Below are 17208 nucleotides of genomic sequence, written 5' to 3' on the forward strand. Positions count from 1 at the left end.
TGGCAATTACCGCACTAGCATATCATCATTTGTGGTAATAACCGCATTTGCATATAAAGCAATCATGAAATGATAGGATTTTTTCATGTGTCAAGGTAAACTAATCTATAAACATTATATTAGCATCATTCATGTAAAACCCAGACAATAGAGTAATAGTTTAAATCAATGTACAGTATGATGATGACTGCATTACACCGTGAATCAACATATAACTATAACCACACTTTAGCTACCATACTGCGCTGCGTTAATTGTGACCTCCTTGGGTGTGCTAAAAATAAAGTTTTCCCCCCATTTTTGGGGGGGAACACTTTATCTTTCAATTTACAATTCTTTGTAAATTGTTAGAATCCTTCTCTAGAACTGTAAAAAAGAACATGTAAAAATAAATATAAAAAACAACTTACTTTGGCTGTAGCGACCTGGAGAAGATGCGATGTGACGTCACCAATACATGTTCACCCGTGCAGGAAGCTCCCGGAGGCAGTCGAACGTGCGATTCAAGACCCACGAGTTGCCACAAATATATTTTTATTAATTTTTTCAATGCATTTTGTGCTTTCTGATTACTTTTCTGTGGGGGAGCCCCATCTGCTCCCTGGAGCTATTGGCCTAATATGCAATTCATTAGACCAGGGCATTAGTCAATGGAGTTCAGCCTACCGGGGACCACAAGCCAGAACCTGGCCCCCTTAGAAAGGCACAGGGAGCAATGTCCCTGGAAAACCTTCCCCTGTGGTTGGGTTTTTTTCTTATCTGCCATTGACCTGGGTTAGGCACCCTGAAAGGTAAGCATAACATAACAGACTCCCCACATGAGGGGATCCCATGGGGTTCTGCCCTCTCTTCGGTTTATGGTTATAATTTTCTTACCATGTGGGGGTCTGTTTTGTTGTACCTACCTTTCTGGGTGCTTAACCCCAGTCGATGGCAGATTAGGAAAGCCCCCAACCACAGAGGGGAAGGTTTCAAGGGGCCATTGTTTCCTGTGCCTCTCTGAGGGGGGCCAGGTTCTGGCTCTTGGTCCCCAGTAGGCTGAGCTTCACTGACTATTGCCCTAGTCTAATATATCGCATATTAGCCCGATAGCTCCAGGGAGCCTCCGGGTCTCACCCAGAAAATGACGTACAGGCATACCTCAGAATGCGAGTTTAATCCGTTCCTGGAGACGCCTCGCCTTCCGAAAACTCGCATTCCGAAGTTAATTTCCCCATAAGAAATAAAGGGAAATGAATTAATCCGTTCCTGACTACCCCAAAAACCCCACATGAAACTAAATTTTTATACCTAATTTACCTAATTCATCTAAATAAACCTACAAAAGTATGTTCCAGTTATTACTTACCTTACTGTCGAGTGCTGTAGGCGTATGGAAGATGGTGAGGAGGGGGGAGGAGGAGAGGAGTTAGTGTTTGGAAGGGGAGTCCCCTTCCATAATCACATCAGGCAGTGAGGACCTTTCTGGTGTGCTCTCCCTGGGACGTTTAACCTGAGTGCCACTAGGTCCTGGTTGAGGTTCACTGCTCGATTTCTTCACCAAATATTTGTCCATGAAAGCTTGCTTTTCCCTTCTTCGCAAGCTGTCTCTGTAGTAAGGCATCACATTGTCATTGAAAAGATTAAGACAACGGCCTACTACAGTTTTGTCTGGGTGAGTGTGTTCAATAGTTGTTTGAATCTCTTCCCACATCTGACACACCTTCTTAATTACTGCAGAAGGGACATTCGCTGGTGCTGTTGCCACCACCTCCTCCTCCACTGCAGAATCATTCGCTGCTGTGTTGGCTTGCTGTTCCTGTTGAAGGGCTAGGAGTTCTTCGGTGGTCAGTTCTTCGTTGTGTTCTTCCACCAACTCCTCCACATCATCACCATCCAATTCCAAGCCCATTTTCTGGCCTAGACTAACAATTTCCTCAACAATAGGCGCATCATTTATAGGCTCAAACCCCTCAAAGTCTAGTTCTCTCACACCTTCAGGCCACAATTTTCTCCAGCCAGAGATCAGGGTTCTTTGAGTCACTTCTTGCCAGGCTTTGTCAACGAGTTTTAAAGCACTAAAAATGTTAAAATGCTCTCTCCAGAACTCTTTGAGGGTGAGGTTTGTGGCTTCAGTCACTTCAAAACATTTCCGGAAAAGTGCCCTTTCATACAGTTTCTTAAAATTCGCTATGATTTTCTGGTCCATAGGCTGAATTAGAGGAGTGGTGTTAGGAGGAAGGAATTTAACTGTGAGGAATTTATTGTATTGAGGCATCAAATCATCTTCCAAGCCTGGAGGATGAGCAGGAGCATTGTCAAGGAGAAGCACGGCTCTGAGTGGCAATTGTTTCTCCTGCAGATATTTTTCTATGGCAGGGCACAGCACTTCATTCACCCACTCCGAAAAAATAAGCCTAGTCACCCATGCTTTTTTATTAGACTTCCACATCACAGACAAACGGGTTTTCTGCACATTATACTGTTTGAAAACCCTTGGATTTTCAGAATGATACACTAGCAAGGGTTTAATTTTTAAATCGCCACTCGCATTTGAACACAGCACAAGCGTAAACCTATCTTTCATAGGCTTGTGTCCAGGCAAGGATTTTTCCTCCTTGGTAATGTATGTCCTCTTAGGCATTCTTTTCCAAAACAGTCCTGTTTCGTCACAATTAAACACTTGTTGCGGTAGGTATCCCTCAGCCTCTGCAAACTCTTTAAATTCGTCAATAAATCGTCCAGCGGCTGGTTTGTCTGAGCTGGCTGCCTCCCCATGCCTTGTAACACTATGGATACCACTTCTCTTTCTAAATTTTTCAAACCAGCCCCTGCTTGCCTTAAACTCTTTCTTATCTGCATCACTCGTTGCAGGGGTCTTCTTTAGAAGGTCTTCGTGCAACACCCTGGCTTTCTCAGAAATAATGGCCTCCGAAACACTATCACCCCTCAACTCCTTGTCGTGTATCCAAATTAATAACAACTTTTCCACTTCTTCAAGTATTTGTGGTCTTTGTGTCGTTAATGTTCTTACTCCTTTTGCCACATTAGCACTCATAATCTTATTTTTCTTCTTAAGTATAGTGCATATTGTTGATGTCACTTTGTTGTACTGCCTACAAAGATCAACAACACGTGTACCGTTCTCATGCTTTCGAATGATCTCTTGTTTCTCCTCTATTGTCATCCTCACATGAGCTTTCTGGCCTTTATCCTTACCACTGGCTTTCTTGGGACTCATGGTGAGATATATAATAACAAATTGTATAGACAAATCACCAAAAATCCAACAAAACACTGAAAATTCACGACAAGAATTGATGTGGGGGTAGTCACTGCGCGCGAGACAATGGTGAACTGAGGGGCAGCGGGGCAGAGGGGCGACGATCGCCGAACGACCACGCGCTAGGTCGGCTGTACGCGTATCAACAAACTCGCGTTCAAACTCGACTCCCGAAGTAACCATCGCCTTCCGAGACAAATTTTTGGAGTAAATACACCTCGCCTTCCGAAAATCTCGCATACAGGGACAATCGCATTCCGAGGTACCACTGTACATTCATCACTGGCTTTTTATGACTTGGACATACAGTGCTGCCCCGATTCAGCGAATCTCTGGTTAGGACGCACACTTTTCAGGTCAAATTTACTCACTTGATTCGATGAACTCTGGTTCGCTGAACTAGGGGATGTGAGGATTTGCTTTTAGGATGTTGGAACAGAGTCACAAATGGATGGAAAACTTGCCCATCATATCATAGGTTAAAAATTAAAGGTTTCCTTAATGAAATCGGCCCATAGAGTATGGGAAACATTAGGGTTACTCAGTTAATATGGCTCCAATCACGTTTTTGATGGTTTTAGTAGATGGGCGCAATAATAGAATAAAGAGTTGGGGACTTGGAAAAGTCATTGAGCACATTTTAAAACCAAATTCTACGGTTTGTTTTCATTTTGAGATTCCCAGTTTTTGTTCACAAATATGGACCTCTTGGGGAAATCTTTGGTTGCAATGAATCCCTCACTGCAACACATTGGGGCTGGTCCACAATAGTTCGTTGAATCAAGGGTGCACTGTACTGTAATTGCATTAAATATGTTTGTATTTATTTATCCCCACCACAATGTGCTGGGGGATCATTTTCAGTCATCTTTTCCTGGCCATGGCAATAATGGTCATGGCCTGGACATGACTAACAGTCTAGCTGCTGTTAGTCATGTCCAGGAGAGTGCTGGCCATTACCTAAGAGAGCATTAGATTAGCCTGCTCGTCAAGTAGCTTTTCAACTACAGTGCAATCAAAGCTTTATTTAATTTGTTGACCAGACCACACACTAGAAGAAACGTCGTCGTCCTTTCACCTTCTAGTGTGTGGTCTGGTCAACATACTTTAGCCACGCTATTGTGACTCATCGCCTTTATTTAATTTGTTTGGGCAGCAACATAACTACATGTAGTGTTTTTCTTTTCAGGAGTTGGACTTGAAAACCAACCCCAAGCCTTTTGTCTTCATACTCCACACCTTCCTCTCAGCCAAGGTCCATCAGCAGTCCCTCACTTCCTGACGTAAGCTAGAGCAGCCAATGTCAACAAAAGCATTGGGGCCATTACACTCCAAAAAGGTTATTAATCCTGAGCAGTTAACAAAAACAAAACCAACAAGCCAGATGAACCCAGGCAAGGCAGGGAAACCCAGCCTCCACACGCAAGGAAGACCGTCCACCCAGGTAGATTCAAGTGTAATTAGCCATCCTGAACAGCGTAAGCCAGTAAAGCCACCACGGAGTCAGGTAGATTTAAATAAAGCTGGACCAGCAGCAAATAAGCCAAGTTGGAGTGCCAGTTAAAGCATTGCACTGTCTATTTATGGTTTATACAGGAAATGGGAACAGTCAATATTCAGAGGAAATTCTTTATATTGGTAGAAGGCTAAAACATTCAAGAAGTTTTTTGCTATGAGTGTATTTTAAGAAGGAAACAAAATTTCTTTTTCACATTTGTTTTTAACCAATATAAATATAATATCAGAACAGCTATACAAAACTGAAATAGTATCATGACACAAGAAGACTATCACTCTGGCTAATCCTAATATTAACAATGTGAAATTTTTAACGATAATGAAATTTTGTTGTACCGTATTAATGATTAGGAAATACTATGCTTAAAGTGGAAATAAAGGGAGAAAGTCAAGAACAGTGTTGCAGTTGAGGATAAATCTGTATGCATAAGAGATGTGGGCAGCAGCCATTGATTAGCATTTGAGGATAAGCCCAAAACTGGAGACATTGAGTTTACCGACCATACCATTCTTCTCTCTTCCTGTTCCGTCTTCTTGGTGTCGACAGCTCAACTCAGGAACCATAAGCTGGGGAAGTTATTGACCCCTGTATTTTTGATGAATGCTTTTCTTGCTCTTTGAACTTCTAGCTTTGCTGTTACCCTAATAAGTAATAGTTGAGATTAGATAGAAACTAAAGCATATCTTTGCGTGGTTCTCTGGGCACACGTTATAAATTATTTCTTATTGTCTAGTAAAGATGGTGCAGAGTACATACCAGGTACAGTATTTCACTTGTTTGTGGCAAATTTTTAGTTAGCCTTTGATTTAAAATTAAAATTATTTTGATTTGTATGTCGCCCAAATTCTTGGGTGCCACTTAAAATGTTACTTAATATCACCTAAATGTCACTTAAAATTCTTGTTAATGGTATGGGGGAATGCCATGGGATATATAAACTTTTTGTGTTGGGGTAGTCTTGAACATTTTAATTAAACAGCTAGCCCTAGATAGTCTGTGCATCAGACATAGTAAATGATGGTCATTAAATTCACAAATTGGTTTCTTACCGGCTACTGATTGTAAGATGTATGCAAACATGTGCGGAAGTCAGGAAACGAGTATCGAATCACCGTGAAGTGGGCATTCGTAGCCGTTATACGTATGCGTTCCCTCGTCCATCTAAGTAATGGAGGAGGGAGTAATATAACCTCACCAGATCTTTTCAGATACGTACCCCCCCCCCCCCCCCAAAAAAAAACCGTGTTTATATTTTTTGCCTGCCATTCTCAGATGGCTTGGAGCACATCACCAAAACACCATTCTCGGCATTCTGTGCTTGACATTATTGGCCCGATTTGTTTTATTATTAAGATGGGACGGTATTTCTGCAGTACACCATTGGCTTGCTGTGAGAAACCTCCCATTGTTAAAAACATACTTAATTCATAAGATGCTGCTGCCTTTTAATGATAAGTATAAATGAATGCCAAGGAATTCTGTAATGATAGGCTTAACATTATTAGTAGAGATGCGCATCACTAGTTGTGATAAGGAGGTACTAGTGCCAGATTATCGTGGCTACTGAATTTTTTACGCACAATCAAAAGATGGTGATGTTAATGAAATATAGCTTTTTCTCTAATGGATGTAGAGCTTGTATCCATTATGAATTATACCTTATAAGTTACACAAAATGACAAGCTTTTTATTATAAGCTGTTCAACTGATATGGGGCTGTTGGGTACCCATTTGTCTTGGAAGCTCAGATTGTTTGGCAATAATCCTGTGCTTGCTATTCGGGAGTGTTTTTCCGTATCTTTGGTAGAAATTGCACTTTTCCATACTTCCTCTGTGTTTCAAGTAAATGTGTTTTAAGTGTTTTACTGTTTTTTGTGAAGAGATTTTGGAGAGAGAGCATGTTTTTTATATATTGGCTGATATTATTGGAGGGCCAATAATATTTCATCCACCCGCAACAAATACCATACATACGATTGACAGATTAAGGCAAAAATTCCTCCTTCCTAACAGAGTAAACATTATATGGTAAAGGAAACCTGTACAATATTAAAATGATTAAAACCATTTTATTTTTTTAGTATGTATATTTCTTGTGGTGATGGAGTGTGAAAGGCTTACTCAAATGCTATTGACTATGCAGGTTAAAGGTTTTGTCAATGCTTTAATGTGTATGGACAAGTTTGGCCTCAATTATTCGTTGAAGTATCAATCGCTGGGAAAGTAAAGAAATGTAGAGATGGTCATTTGCCAAATATTAGTTTGTGAAAGTTCTTATGCCTGTGCCACTGAGCTCTGAGTGTGGGAGTAGGACTTGTATGCAACTATATATATATTACAGTTTAGGCTCATAAAATCTAAATTTTAGTATTGGTAATTGATAATTTACAAAATGCAGGATTTCTGATCTAAACATTTGTGGATGCTTGCTCTAGTCTGTCTGGAAGTTTGTGTAATTGACCATTTTAATACTAAAATTTGTCAAAGTGAAAAGAACAATATTACTGAACTAAAATGCATGAAAGGTCTCATGTGAGCATTTATATCTTAAAATAATTCAGTTTATGAAAATTGTATTCATGCCCTGCTGTAGGTTTCCAAGCTAGCACTTGAGAAAATTTCCTTTGATGTGATTTCTTCCATTAAGACCACCACACTCGTATCAGTACACTGTAGTGTGAAAATAAATGAAACATTCTGAATCATTATAAAAATTCAGCTTCACACACAAATCTGATCTTCATAAAACATGCATGCTGCTGCTCTTTTGTTTGGCTGATTATATTAGGGCTCTATTATAATTAGATTACCACATACATTTAAAAATATGTAGGCAGTTTTTCAATGATATAATGTTCTGTGGTTATAGATAAAATTTGGAATATAAAATTCATTCAATTTTCTTGTGCTTGGCATGTGGACCTGTGTTTAATGTGCCAATGACCCCAGTTGTTCTGGAACTAGAGTAGTTCCAGAACACTTAATTGTAATTACCACTTTGGTAATTAGTTTATGGCACACTTGGTCATCTTGATTTGTGTGTGTGTGTGTTGAGTGAACCAAGTGCAGAATTTCTCCCCAAAAAATGTTCTTAGTTTATGTATGGTTAAAGAGTTAACTGTGAATACGGTATGTAGAGATTGATTACAGCTCTGTGCATCTTGTTATACACTCCCAAGTTGAATAACAAATTGCAGTACTGTTGTGTTTACCTCATTTGCACCTTCACTTACTGCATGAGACCTCTTCATTGCTCCTGATGTTTAGTTTTGTATCTGGCAGTCTCTGTTTTAACATTCAAGATCGAGTTCTCTTATATTCTTCGTTGATTTGGCCGTCTCGTGTTTGATTGCACAATAGTGAGTAGGCTAGTCATAATATATACTGCTTTTGTTTAAACTTGCATGTCTTGCATTGGAAAAGATAGCATTTCTTATCACTACAGAAAGATTGAAATGAGTATTTATTCCTGCAGCTCTTTTTGTACACTTATTCAATTTGATCCCATCCACTAAGTCTTTCAGAATACCTTCAGCTCCTTTTCTAATAATCTTAAGCTCCTGCCATCACGTTTATTGAATAATTATTTAATGAGTTACTCATGTGGATGAATGAACAGTGCATGCAATAAACTTCCCTGTTGTCTTCCTTAGTTAATAATACAGATGAACTTGTCGTAATTGTTCAAGGCTGTATGAAAAACGTGATTTTTTTTTTTATTTTATCTTTTTTTTTTTTATTAAGACCAAAGGCTGGAGAAAACAAAGATAAAAGTTATGTTCCAAGTATGTAATCTCATTTTACCTGTTGTATTCCATTGTGCTAAATGTGCATTTTTTTTATACGTGGTTTCAATTAGGATGACCAAAATATTTAATTACATGTACTCTTTTTTTTTTATTATTTATAAATACAGTGGGGCCTCAATTTACGATGGTAATCCGTTCCCAGAGACGGATTGTAAGTCGAACTATCGTAAGTTGAAGCGAGTTTTCCCATAAGAAATAAAGGGAATTGAATTAATCCGTTCCCCACCCTCCAAAATATTAACTTACAAATACATTTTATACTGAATACAATTTTTTTATCTAACTACAATACAGTACATATGTTTATCTTGCCTCTATGGAGGACTCTTGAAGGCGTATGGAAGATGGTGAGGAGGGGGGAGGAGAGGTGTTACTGTTTGGAAGGGGAGTCCCCCTTCTATTATAACATCAGGCAGTGAGGACATCTCTGGGGTATGCACTCTGGCATGTTTTGCCTGCATACCACTAGGACCTGCTTCTGGCTCACTGCTTGATTTTCGCACTAGAAATCGTTTCATTAAAGATTGTTTTTCCCTTCTTTCCAACACTTGTCTGTAGTGAGGCATCACATTGTCATTAAGATCAATGCAACGGGCTGTTACAGCTTTATCTGGGTGATTCTTTTCATCAAAACTTTGCAGTCCTTCCCATACTGCACACATTTTCTTAATTAATGAGGAAGGGACATCCTCTAATGCTGCCGCCGCCTCCTCTGAAGACTTATTGTACTGCCTAGCTAGTTCAACAACACTACTACCATTTTCATGTTTACATATGACCTCTTTGTTTTTCCTCTATGGTCATTCTTACATGTCTTTTCATATGTTAAACTTTACCACTGACTTTCTTGGGACCCATGGGGTGATATATAATAATCAGTTTTATGTTCAAAAAGCAAAAAATCACCATAAAAACGGAATTTCTTATAGGCGTTATCGTCACTAAGCGGACAGCTCTAGTAAATTGAGGCAGGTCGGCCCGCGTGACCAGGAACCACATGCTCAGTCGACCCAAACGTGTAGCAACAAATATCGTTAGTCAACGACACTATTGTAAGTCGAATCACATTTTTCGATCAAATTTACATCGTAAGTCGAGGTGCCACTGTGTGTGTGCGTGTGTAAATATATAAATAAAATTGTGTGTGTGTGTGGAGGGAGGGGGGAGTGAGAGTGTGCAAGAGAGTGTGCAAGAGAGAAAGAGAAAAAGTGCGAGCAAGAGAAGGAGAGCACATGCTCATTTATCCACTTGGGTTCCTCATGAACTCTGGGGTTTGCTCGTTTCTAAGTTTGACTGTACCGGCAGCAATTTATGCTATTTACACTGCAATTTACCAAGGTCTTTGGACATTGTATCACAGCCACCTATTCATGATCCCTCGTGAGAGCAGCCACAACTACCCATTCATGATGCTACATAAGAGCAGTTGAGGTCCTGAAGTAAGCAAGACACTACTATGAGTGAGCTTGGCTGGAAGAGCGGAATGAATAAGTCCACAGATTGTACCATTATGGTCTCACACCTCCATATAAAAATACATTTTCCCACACACACACAGATACAATATTATGAACGAGAGAACTTAAAGTTCCAACAGAATTGCAGATAGACAAGACGTGATTCAAGAATACCAAGTATGGACAGAAACGTTTTCAACTTTCGAAAGTGGATATGATCACATTGAAAGATAGAATAGCATGAGCATAGCACTCTAATTGTAATTACAGTTTCTGTTATTATGCAATTATACATACACTGTTGTAAATTTTGAGAAGCCTGTAATGGCAAATGCTTTGTCATTCTGGGGGTTTTACCATAAAATGCCATTTTCTTGGAAAATATATCTTACTATATTCAACAAGAATCATCTGTATTAAGTTTATCTTGTTTGTTGGTTAATATTTGCAAGTAGTGAAGCTGTGTAGTTCTAATGTTTATGGAAGCTTTTGAAAACCTAAAATTTTATTCAAGAGCACATCTACTTCAGAAGAGTTTCCTATTTAAATTGAACCATTCTTGTTCATAACAAATGCATCCCATGCAAACATTGTGAAGCTTTGCCATTTGTGTTGTTAAAACTTTGATTTTATTCTTGGAAAAGAAAAATTCCATTTCAGAATTACATAGATTAATTAAATTTGTCATGTAGTCAGTCATTTAATAATTTTATTATCTGCATAACTTTGAAGGTGTTGCTACTGCCTTGTTCTTTCACTCGAGCTGGAAACCTGAATGAGGGAATGAAAGTGGTTACGGGCAATTGGTTTCTTCACGAAATTCCTGTGAAATAATGGAGAACGTGATTTTAAAGTGAATAATGTCAAGTGTCACAATTTTTTTTTTAAATCACAAGTGATTTTAAAATGCTATGGTTTGAATTTCTGAGTTATTGTATTATCTGTCTAATATTGTTGTCAAAATTTCTATGGTATCTGCATAATATACAAATTTTTATGGGTACAGGATGGAAATACACATATGCAAATGCATATGCTCATATCTAACACACACACACACACGCACGAGCGCGTACAAGTACGTGTGCGTGCTTCATTTTTTGTCATATTTCCCCTTCTGGCCTCAAAGGTATGTGTTGATAGTCATAGTTGTAGTGTTAAGGTCCCCTTAGTGGCTTACACTAAGGGGACCTCTGTCACAGATAACTGGGCAAGAGTCTGTGATATTGGGGATGTGTGTTTGTGTGTGTTCCAATAGATTGCATCATTCATTTGTGGACACACTGGACCACCTTCACCAGCATAGGCTGGAGCTGTGTGTCAGTTGATCAGTTTCTTCAGAAATACTATTGCAACTTTTTTGAGTGAATTCTTGTCCTTTTGGTACCAATGACTTTGCTGTTGTGGCAGTACTAGTAATTAGATTTCTACCAATCAATCTTCGCACAAACAAATTTCTTCATGGTAGTGTAGTTTATCAGTATTATCTTTGAAATTAATTGTAGACTGTTTATATATATGCCCTCGTCAAGTAACTTGAGCTGAAAAATAAGTGCAAGTTAAAAATAAATTCACTTGCTATAAAGTACTGTTATGAAATTCTGATTTACTGATCATTCTTTATTTTCAAGTTTGTTTTAAAAACACTGTTGAGTGCAGCCAAGAGCAGCTTAGTATTACAAGTTGCTTGGACAGAGAGAGAATTTCTAACTTTACACTGTTGATGTTTTCAGAAGTTTTGGGAAATATTTCATTTATTTTCAAACTGTTGTTACCATTAAAATGAATGGCATTATTGGTTTAGCACAAGAGACTAGCTCTTATCAACTTTTTAATTTCTTTTTAGAAATAGCAATTACCAATTTGCTAACTGATAAACAGAATATGGCATAATGTTGGTGTTTAGTGCAGTCACTAGCTTGTGCTTTGATTATGTAGTGTACTTCTCAGCAAGTAGTCCAGCCATTTCCTGCCTTGTGAGGTTTGTAAAGCAGACAACAGCCATGCCGGAGTGTCGTGTCCCACGAGAGCGAGGTGTTGCCTCTTGTGGTGTTGCTCACGGGCGTGGTACCTTTCTTGTACAGCTGAATTGTAAATAGTAGAATGTTTAGTTTGTAATAATGTTGCACATTATTTACTTTTATAAGCACTATAGAGTATTAATATTTGATTGAGTTGAAAGATGAAGAGCTTAGAAATGAGTTTGTTATGCTTTAGAGCACAGTAATAGAAAATGTCATGTTTACAGCCAATATACAGAAATTGCTAATATGTGATGGTGTGAATGTTGGTGTACAATGTTGTATATATGTTAACATACAGATCTTGTGGTGCCGAGTCACACAGCACACAGCAGTGTAGTTGAGAGCACTTCTATGTTGGTTGTGCACATTAGCTGGTGTCCCAGGGGTAAATATAGTTCTGTGTGAGCGTCTTTTAATTTAATTTCTTTTAGTTGTAAGAAGGGTAGGAACCCATTATTATTTGTACAGATTTGTCTAGTTCAGTATTATGCTAATGATATGTTGCATGGAAATCGGCTGACATGTCATAATGCTCCATGGTTCCTGTAAAGTTTAAACCGTTTTTGAATTGTCAATTTTGTCTACGTCAGTGCTTTATGGGACTGTATTGACTCCTTTGGTAACCTGCACATAGTTTGCACCTTTGCTCATGTTGCATACAAGTTTACTGCTGTATGGTTTAACTGTTAAATCTGGAGAAAATGTATTTGTGAGTAAACTTCAGTGTCTGTTCTCTGTGACAATAGATACATGCTAATTATCTTTTTGAAGTGATTATGCTGGCTCATTGTATAAGTGTGCATGTGTCCCCGAGTACTATTCTCGTGTCTATATTCTGGATCCGAAAATGAATTCCTTTGGCACACATTAAATCTTGAGAATAGGAGACATGAGTGATGTATGTGTGTACGGTAAGGGGGCTACTCTGAGCTGGAGGCAACAAAGTTAATTCTATGAAGACAATCATGTGACATCTGATACGGCATTTTCTGACTGGTTTATTATATTATTGTAGATTTGCAACATACTTTAGAATTTGCAAAGATTCCTATGCATAATTATACATCAGGCTGGGTTTCTCCATGTCTTTCACCTTACGTTTAAGTCAGCTATATTACATAAAACTGTTTTGACAAATAAATTACTGTACAGTACTAGTACATTTAAGAAATGCAAAATTGCTCTTGAGATATGTTACTTGTATGTTTTGTTATCTAGATTCACAAATTTTCCTTGTGATGTATCAGCAGTACATGCTTAGACAGGCATGGAAAACAGAGACAAGTAGCAGTAGTATAATCTTGTGACGGGCGCTTCCATAAGCATTTTCCATGTATAAACTTGTAATATGAATTATAACAAGTAAAAGGTTAATGCAGGACCATAGAAGTATATTATTATATTGATGCAAGTCCAGTTTAATGGCTGGATATTCTCATAAAGAATTTCACGTAACTTTAGTATCTTGGCCTCACCTTACTATAGTAGTAGCTGTAATGCTGCCTAAAAAAAAAAAATTGGAATTTTAATGAAAAATAGGTAGTAATGGAGGTGAACTTTTGTATTAGCAAGCCAGCAGGCACCTGACATTAGAGCGATGTTTGGATCCATGCTGGATCATTATCGTTTTGGTCCAACAACACTCCAGTTTCGGGTGTGTGCTGGGGAGGGAGGTATGAGAAAAAGAAAACTGTGTGCACTGAGGAGCAAATCAGTTTAGCTTGCTACTGTGCTTGTGTAAACTTCTCATAATTGGTCTGTTTTTTCCTTATATATATAAAAGCTTAATATTTCATAGATGTATCCAAATAAGCTAAATGTTTTTTGCTGTAATATCATAATGTACAGGTGCTTGTTCTTTCATCAGTATTTCCGGTGCAGTTTAAATTTTTGAAACATTTTGAGAATTTGGTGGAAATGTCATTGCAGACTAATATTGTGGTGTCGTACTGTGTCCCCAGTACTGTATATATCTTTAGGCAAGTCTCCAAAAGGATTTTTCAATTCTAAGGTATTTCCCTGTACAGTAATTGCAATTATTTTTATGGTTATGATTCTGAATATTATTACTTTATATTTCTTAAAATTTTCCTCTCAAAATACCTCCCTTGAAAAGTACTGGGAAAGGTTGAATATGAAGAACTGTACTGCTAGAAATATTGAAAATACTGTTCTGGCATGAGTGAACTGTTCTTCACATAGAGAGCAAACTATGTTTTGGATACAAGATAAAAAGGTAGTTGGAATGTAAATATTTTCTTATGTAGTCCTGTTGATGATACGAGAGGTTATGTTTTTCAGTAATTTGATAGTGTAGAGTGTGTCAACACCAGGGGGCTTACTTGAGATGGAGAATAAGGCAGTTTTCTCAAAGACAGTGTTTCGCTAGTGTATAATTCACTATTAAATAATTCACCCCTGCACTGCGCACATATTTCATGTGACAAATTCGTAGTTCAGTTGTTACTGAATTATTTACATACAGTAACTAAAGTTTTTAAGAAGAGAAAAATGTCAAAATATTGCCAAATTCAAAAATTTTAATTTCAAAGCAAAAAGAGTGAAAAAATTAAAAAACATTAAAATAGTATTACTAAATTAAACAAAAATTTGCACCATCCATCGAGCGCCTTAAGGCACTATGCACAGTGCAGTGGTTAATAGAGATGTTTAATTGTGAAGGTGCTGTATTGGGGTCGTTGTGTTTCACTGCTGATCCACGAGACTAATCCTACAGTGATCAGTTATTGTGGCATAGTGTAGCTGATGTCACTGGTATTCAAATTGAAATCACTAAATTAATTACAGCCAAGTGAATATTCCAAATCAAACCATTAAGATTGAATGTAGAATAATGCTAGTCTTGACCTAACTTGTCAGTTGCTATTGCTTCATAATTTGTTGTTTATAAAATACCTATTCAGGGCTCTTTGTTTCATTGTTGAAGACATTGTTGAGCTGTGGATGTTATGGTATGTCTTCAGACTTGTTTAGATCTGTGCTAATCTAGCAGAGACAAGTCTCATCATTAACTGTTACTTTCTGGGAATCTATATTACTGTAGCTGTATTACACAATGGAATCACAATAGTGTGGTATATCTATGAAAAAAATAGGTTTTGGAGTAATTGTATTTGGGTACCAGCTCGGTGCCTTTCAAACCCCTTGTATGTTCAGCAAGACTTCACGTTGTGTTACTTTTAACCGCATCATGGTCCAGTGGGTAATGCATACATCTTGGGTGACCCAGAACGTGAGTTCAATTCCATGGTATTGCTCCAAACGTTTTGTCATAGATGTATTCATGTTTTGATTTCAATATAGTACGACTTGTTCAACCCTGTAATGACTTGTTCATCATGGCAAATTATGCAATTTTCTCGTTAAAAAAAGTCCTGAACATACAGTTTAGCAAAAATAAAACTGTCAAGTGCTGCCGGCCTAAGAACCAAATGGCATCGGTCTTGTTAGGTTAGAGGATCTTTGAGGATTAGAATGTATTATTTAGTATGAAGAAATATATGCATGAGAACAAACTAGAATTGTTAAGAGGAGCCTTGAAATGGTATTTAATTAATAAATTGAATTATTCTCCTTCTATATCAAGCTGAACTCCTGCCTTTCACAACCATGCCTAAGGTGATTCAATGATGTTATCACTGCAATGAATTACTTCATGTTTGCATCCTCTTTTTTCCTGCTGTCTTTGTTCTCAATATTTACCAGACTGCTATCAAAGTTATTTGTTTTCCGTATTATATTGGTTTGTATTTAGTATTGGGTATCTATTTAGTTGATAGGTTTACCTCCGGCTTTCCTGTTATTAAGTCGTCCTCCCTCACTGCCCTTATATCCCCACTGCCTTCCTTGGTCGGGATTTTCCTACCCTTTTTACATTCATAAGGGTTGAGGGAGTTCGAATATTGAGTCCTAAAGATTAACAGGTCAAATTAAATGACAAAGAGTGAAAAAATAAGCTAATGACATGCTATATAATTTTTGCTTTTCAAAAAAAATTTGATGATGGATACATTATTAGGTGAACTTTTTGTTTCACACCTGAAGTCATTTTGTACAGAAGAAAGAATGTAATGATAAACTTGTACCATAAAACTGTTGTAAAGAAAGGGACTTGCTGCCCACTGAATTATCTTCAGAGCTTTAATATGGCTCATTTTCAGTGATTTTTTAACAAAAGACTAATGATTAGCTACTAATCTTAACTGATATTTAAATATATTAATGGTTAAAGATTTTTTTATATATAATTATTGATGTTTCAATCAAGCTGCTGCTATTATTTATATATATATATATAATATATATATATATATATATATATATATATATATATATATAATATATATATATATATATATATATATATATATATATATATATATATATATATATATATATATATATATATAATATACATTTTAAACTGGTCTCCATTTCTGCCAAAAATTATAGAAATAATCTGATTCAGCTGCTTTATATGTAATGGAGCTTCAGTAATATACTAAATCTTGGTGTTATTTAGTGTTAATAATGAGCTTAAGAGTAAGATGTACAGGATAGGAAAGAGATTTATTTAGATGTGAATTGACCTGTTGGATGTCAATATCCGAATGCTGTTTGAAAATTGAGTTAAAAGTAAATATTTGAAATAAAGGACACTATTTTCTCTTAAAGCTGTTTGATTTGGTACCTTGAGAAGTAAAATTATAAGTAAGGATAAGAGAAAAAGATCAGGTAGTAGACATAAAACAGTAATGTGTATTTAGGTCCCGGTAATACAGTCAGGTTCGTTCTCAACTCACAATCGAGAATTCCGGTGTTTGAATCCCGGGTGGGACAGAAATGGTTGGCTGCATTTTCTATTACCTAGTGGTCCTGTTCACCTAGCAATAAATAGGTACTTCACCTAGCAGTAAGTAGGACACGCAGAAATCACAATAGCATGATGTATCAAATGAGCAAATCAACAAGGGCCGTGGATGTGTGTAATGAAGTAAGAGCGAAGAGGTAGAATGGTCTATTAACAGAGCTCGAGTGCATGGGGGAATTGCGTAAAATCCTGGTTTGTGCCTCAGAGAGGTTGCAGGGTCCAAGTAAGGTCAGTAAAACTTCTGGT

The 17208-nt window shown here is 37.4% G+C and overlaps 1 protein-coding gene across 4 annotated transcripts in view; it reads left to right on the forward strand.

The window, feature by feature from the left end:
* The window catches only part of Syn1 (Syntrophin-like 1), a 48301-nt gene extending 31536 nt beyond the window's left edge, over positions 1–16765 (forward strand). For all 4 annotated transcript variants that reach the window (XM_045767910.2, XM_045767914.2, XM_045767911.2 and 1 more), the window contains exon 9: positions 4452–16765. In XM_045767910.2, the coding sequence (XP_045623866.1) occupies positions 4452–4544 (93 nt within the window). In that variant the 3' untranslated portion in view covers positions 4545–16765. The remainder of the gene's footprint in view (positions 1–4451) is intronic.
* The last annotated feature ends 443 nt before the right edge of the window (positions 16766–17208 follow it).

Source organism: Procambarus clarkii, chromosome 91, assembly GCF_040958095.1.
Source record: "Procambarus clarkii isolate CNS0578487 chromosome 91, FALCON_Pclarkii_2.0, whole genome shotgun sequence".
NCBI classification, from domain to species: Eukaryota; Metazoa; Arthropoda; class Malacostraca; order Decapoda; family Cambaridae; genus Procambarus; species Procambarus clarkii.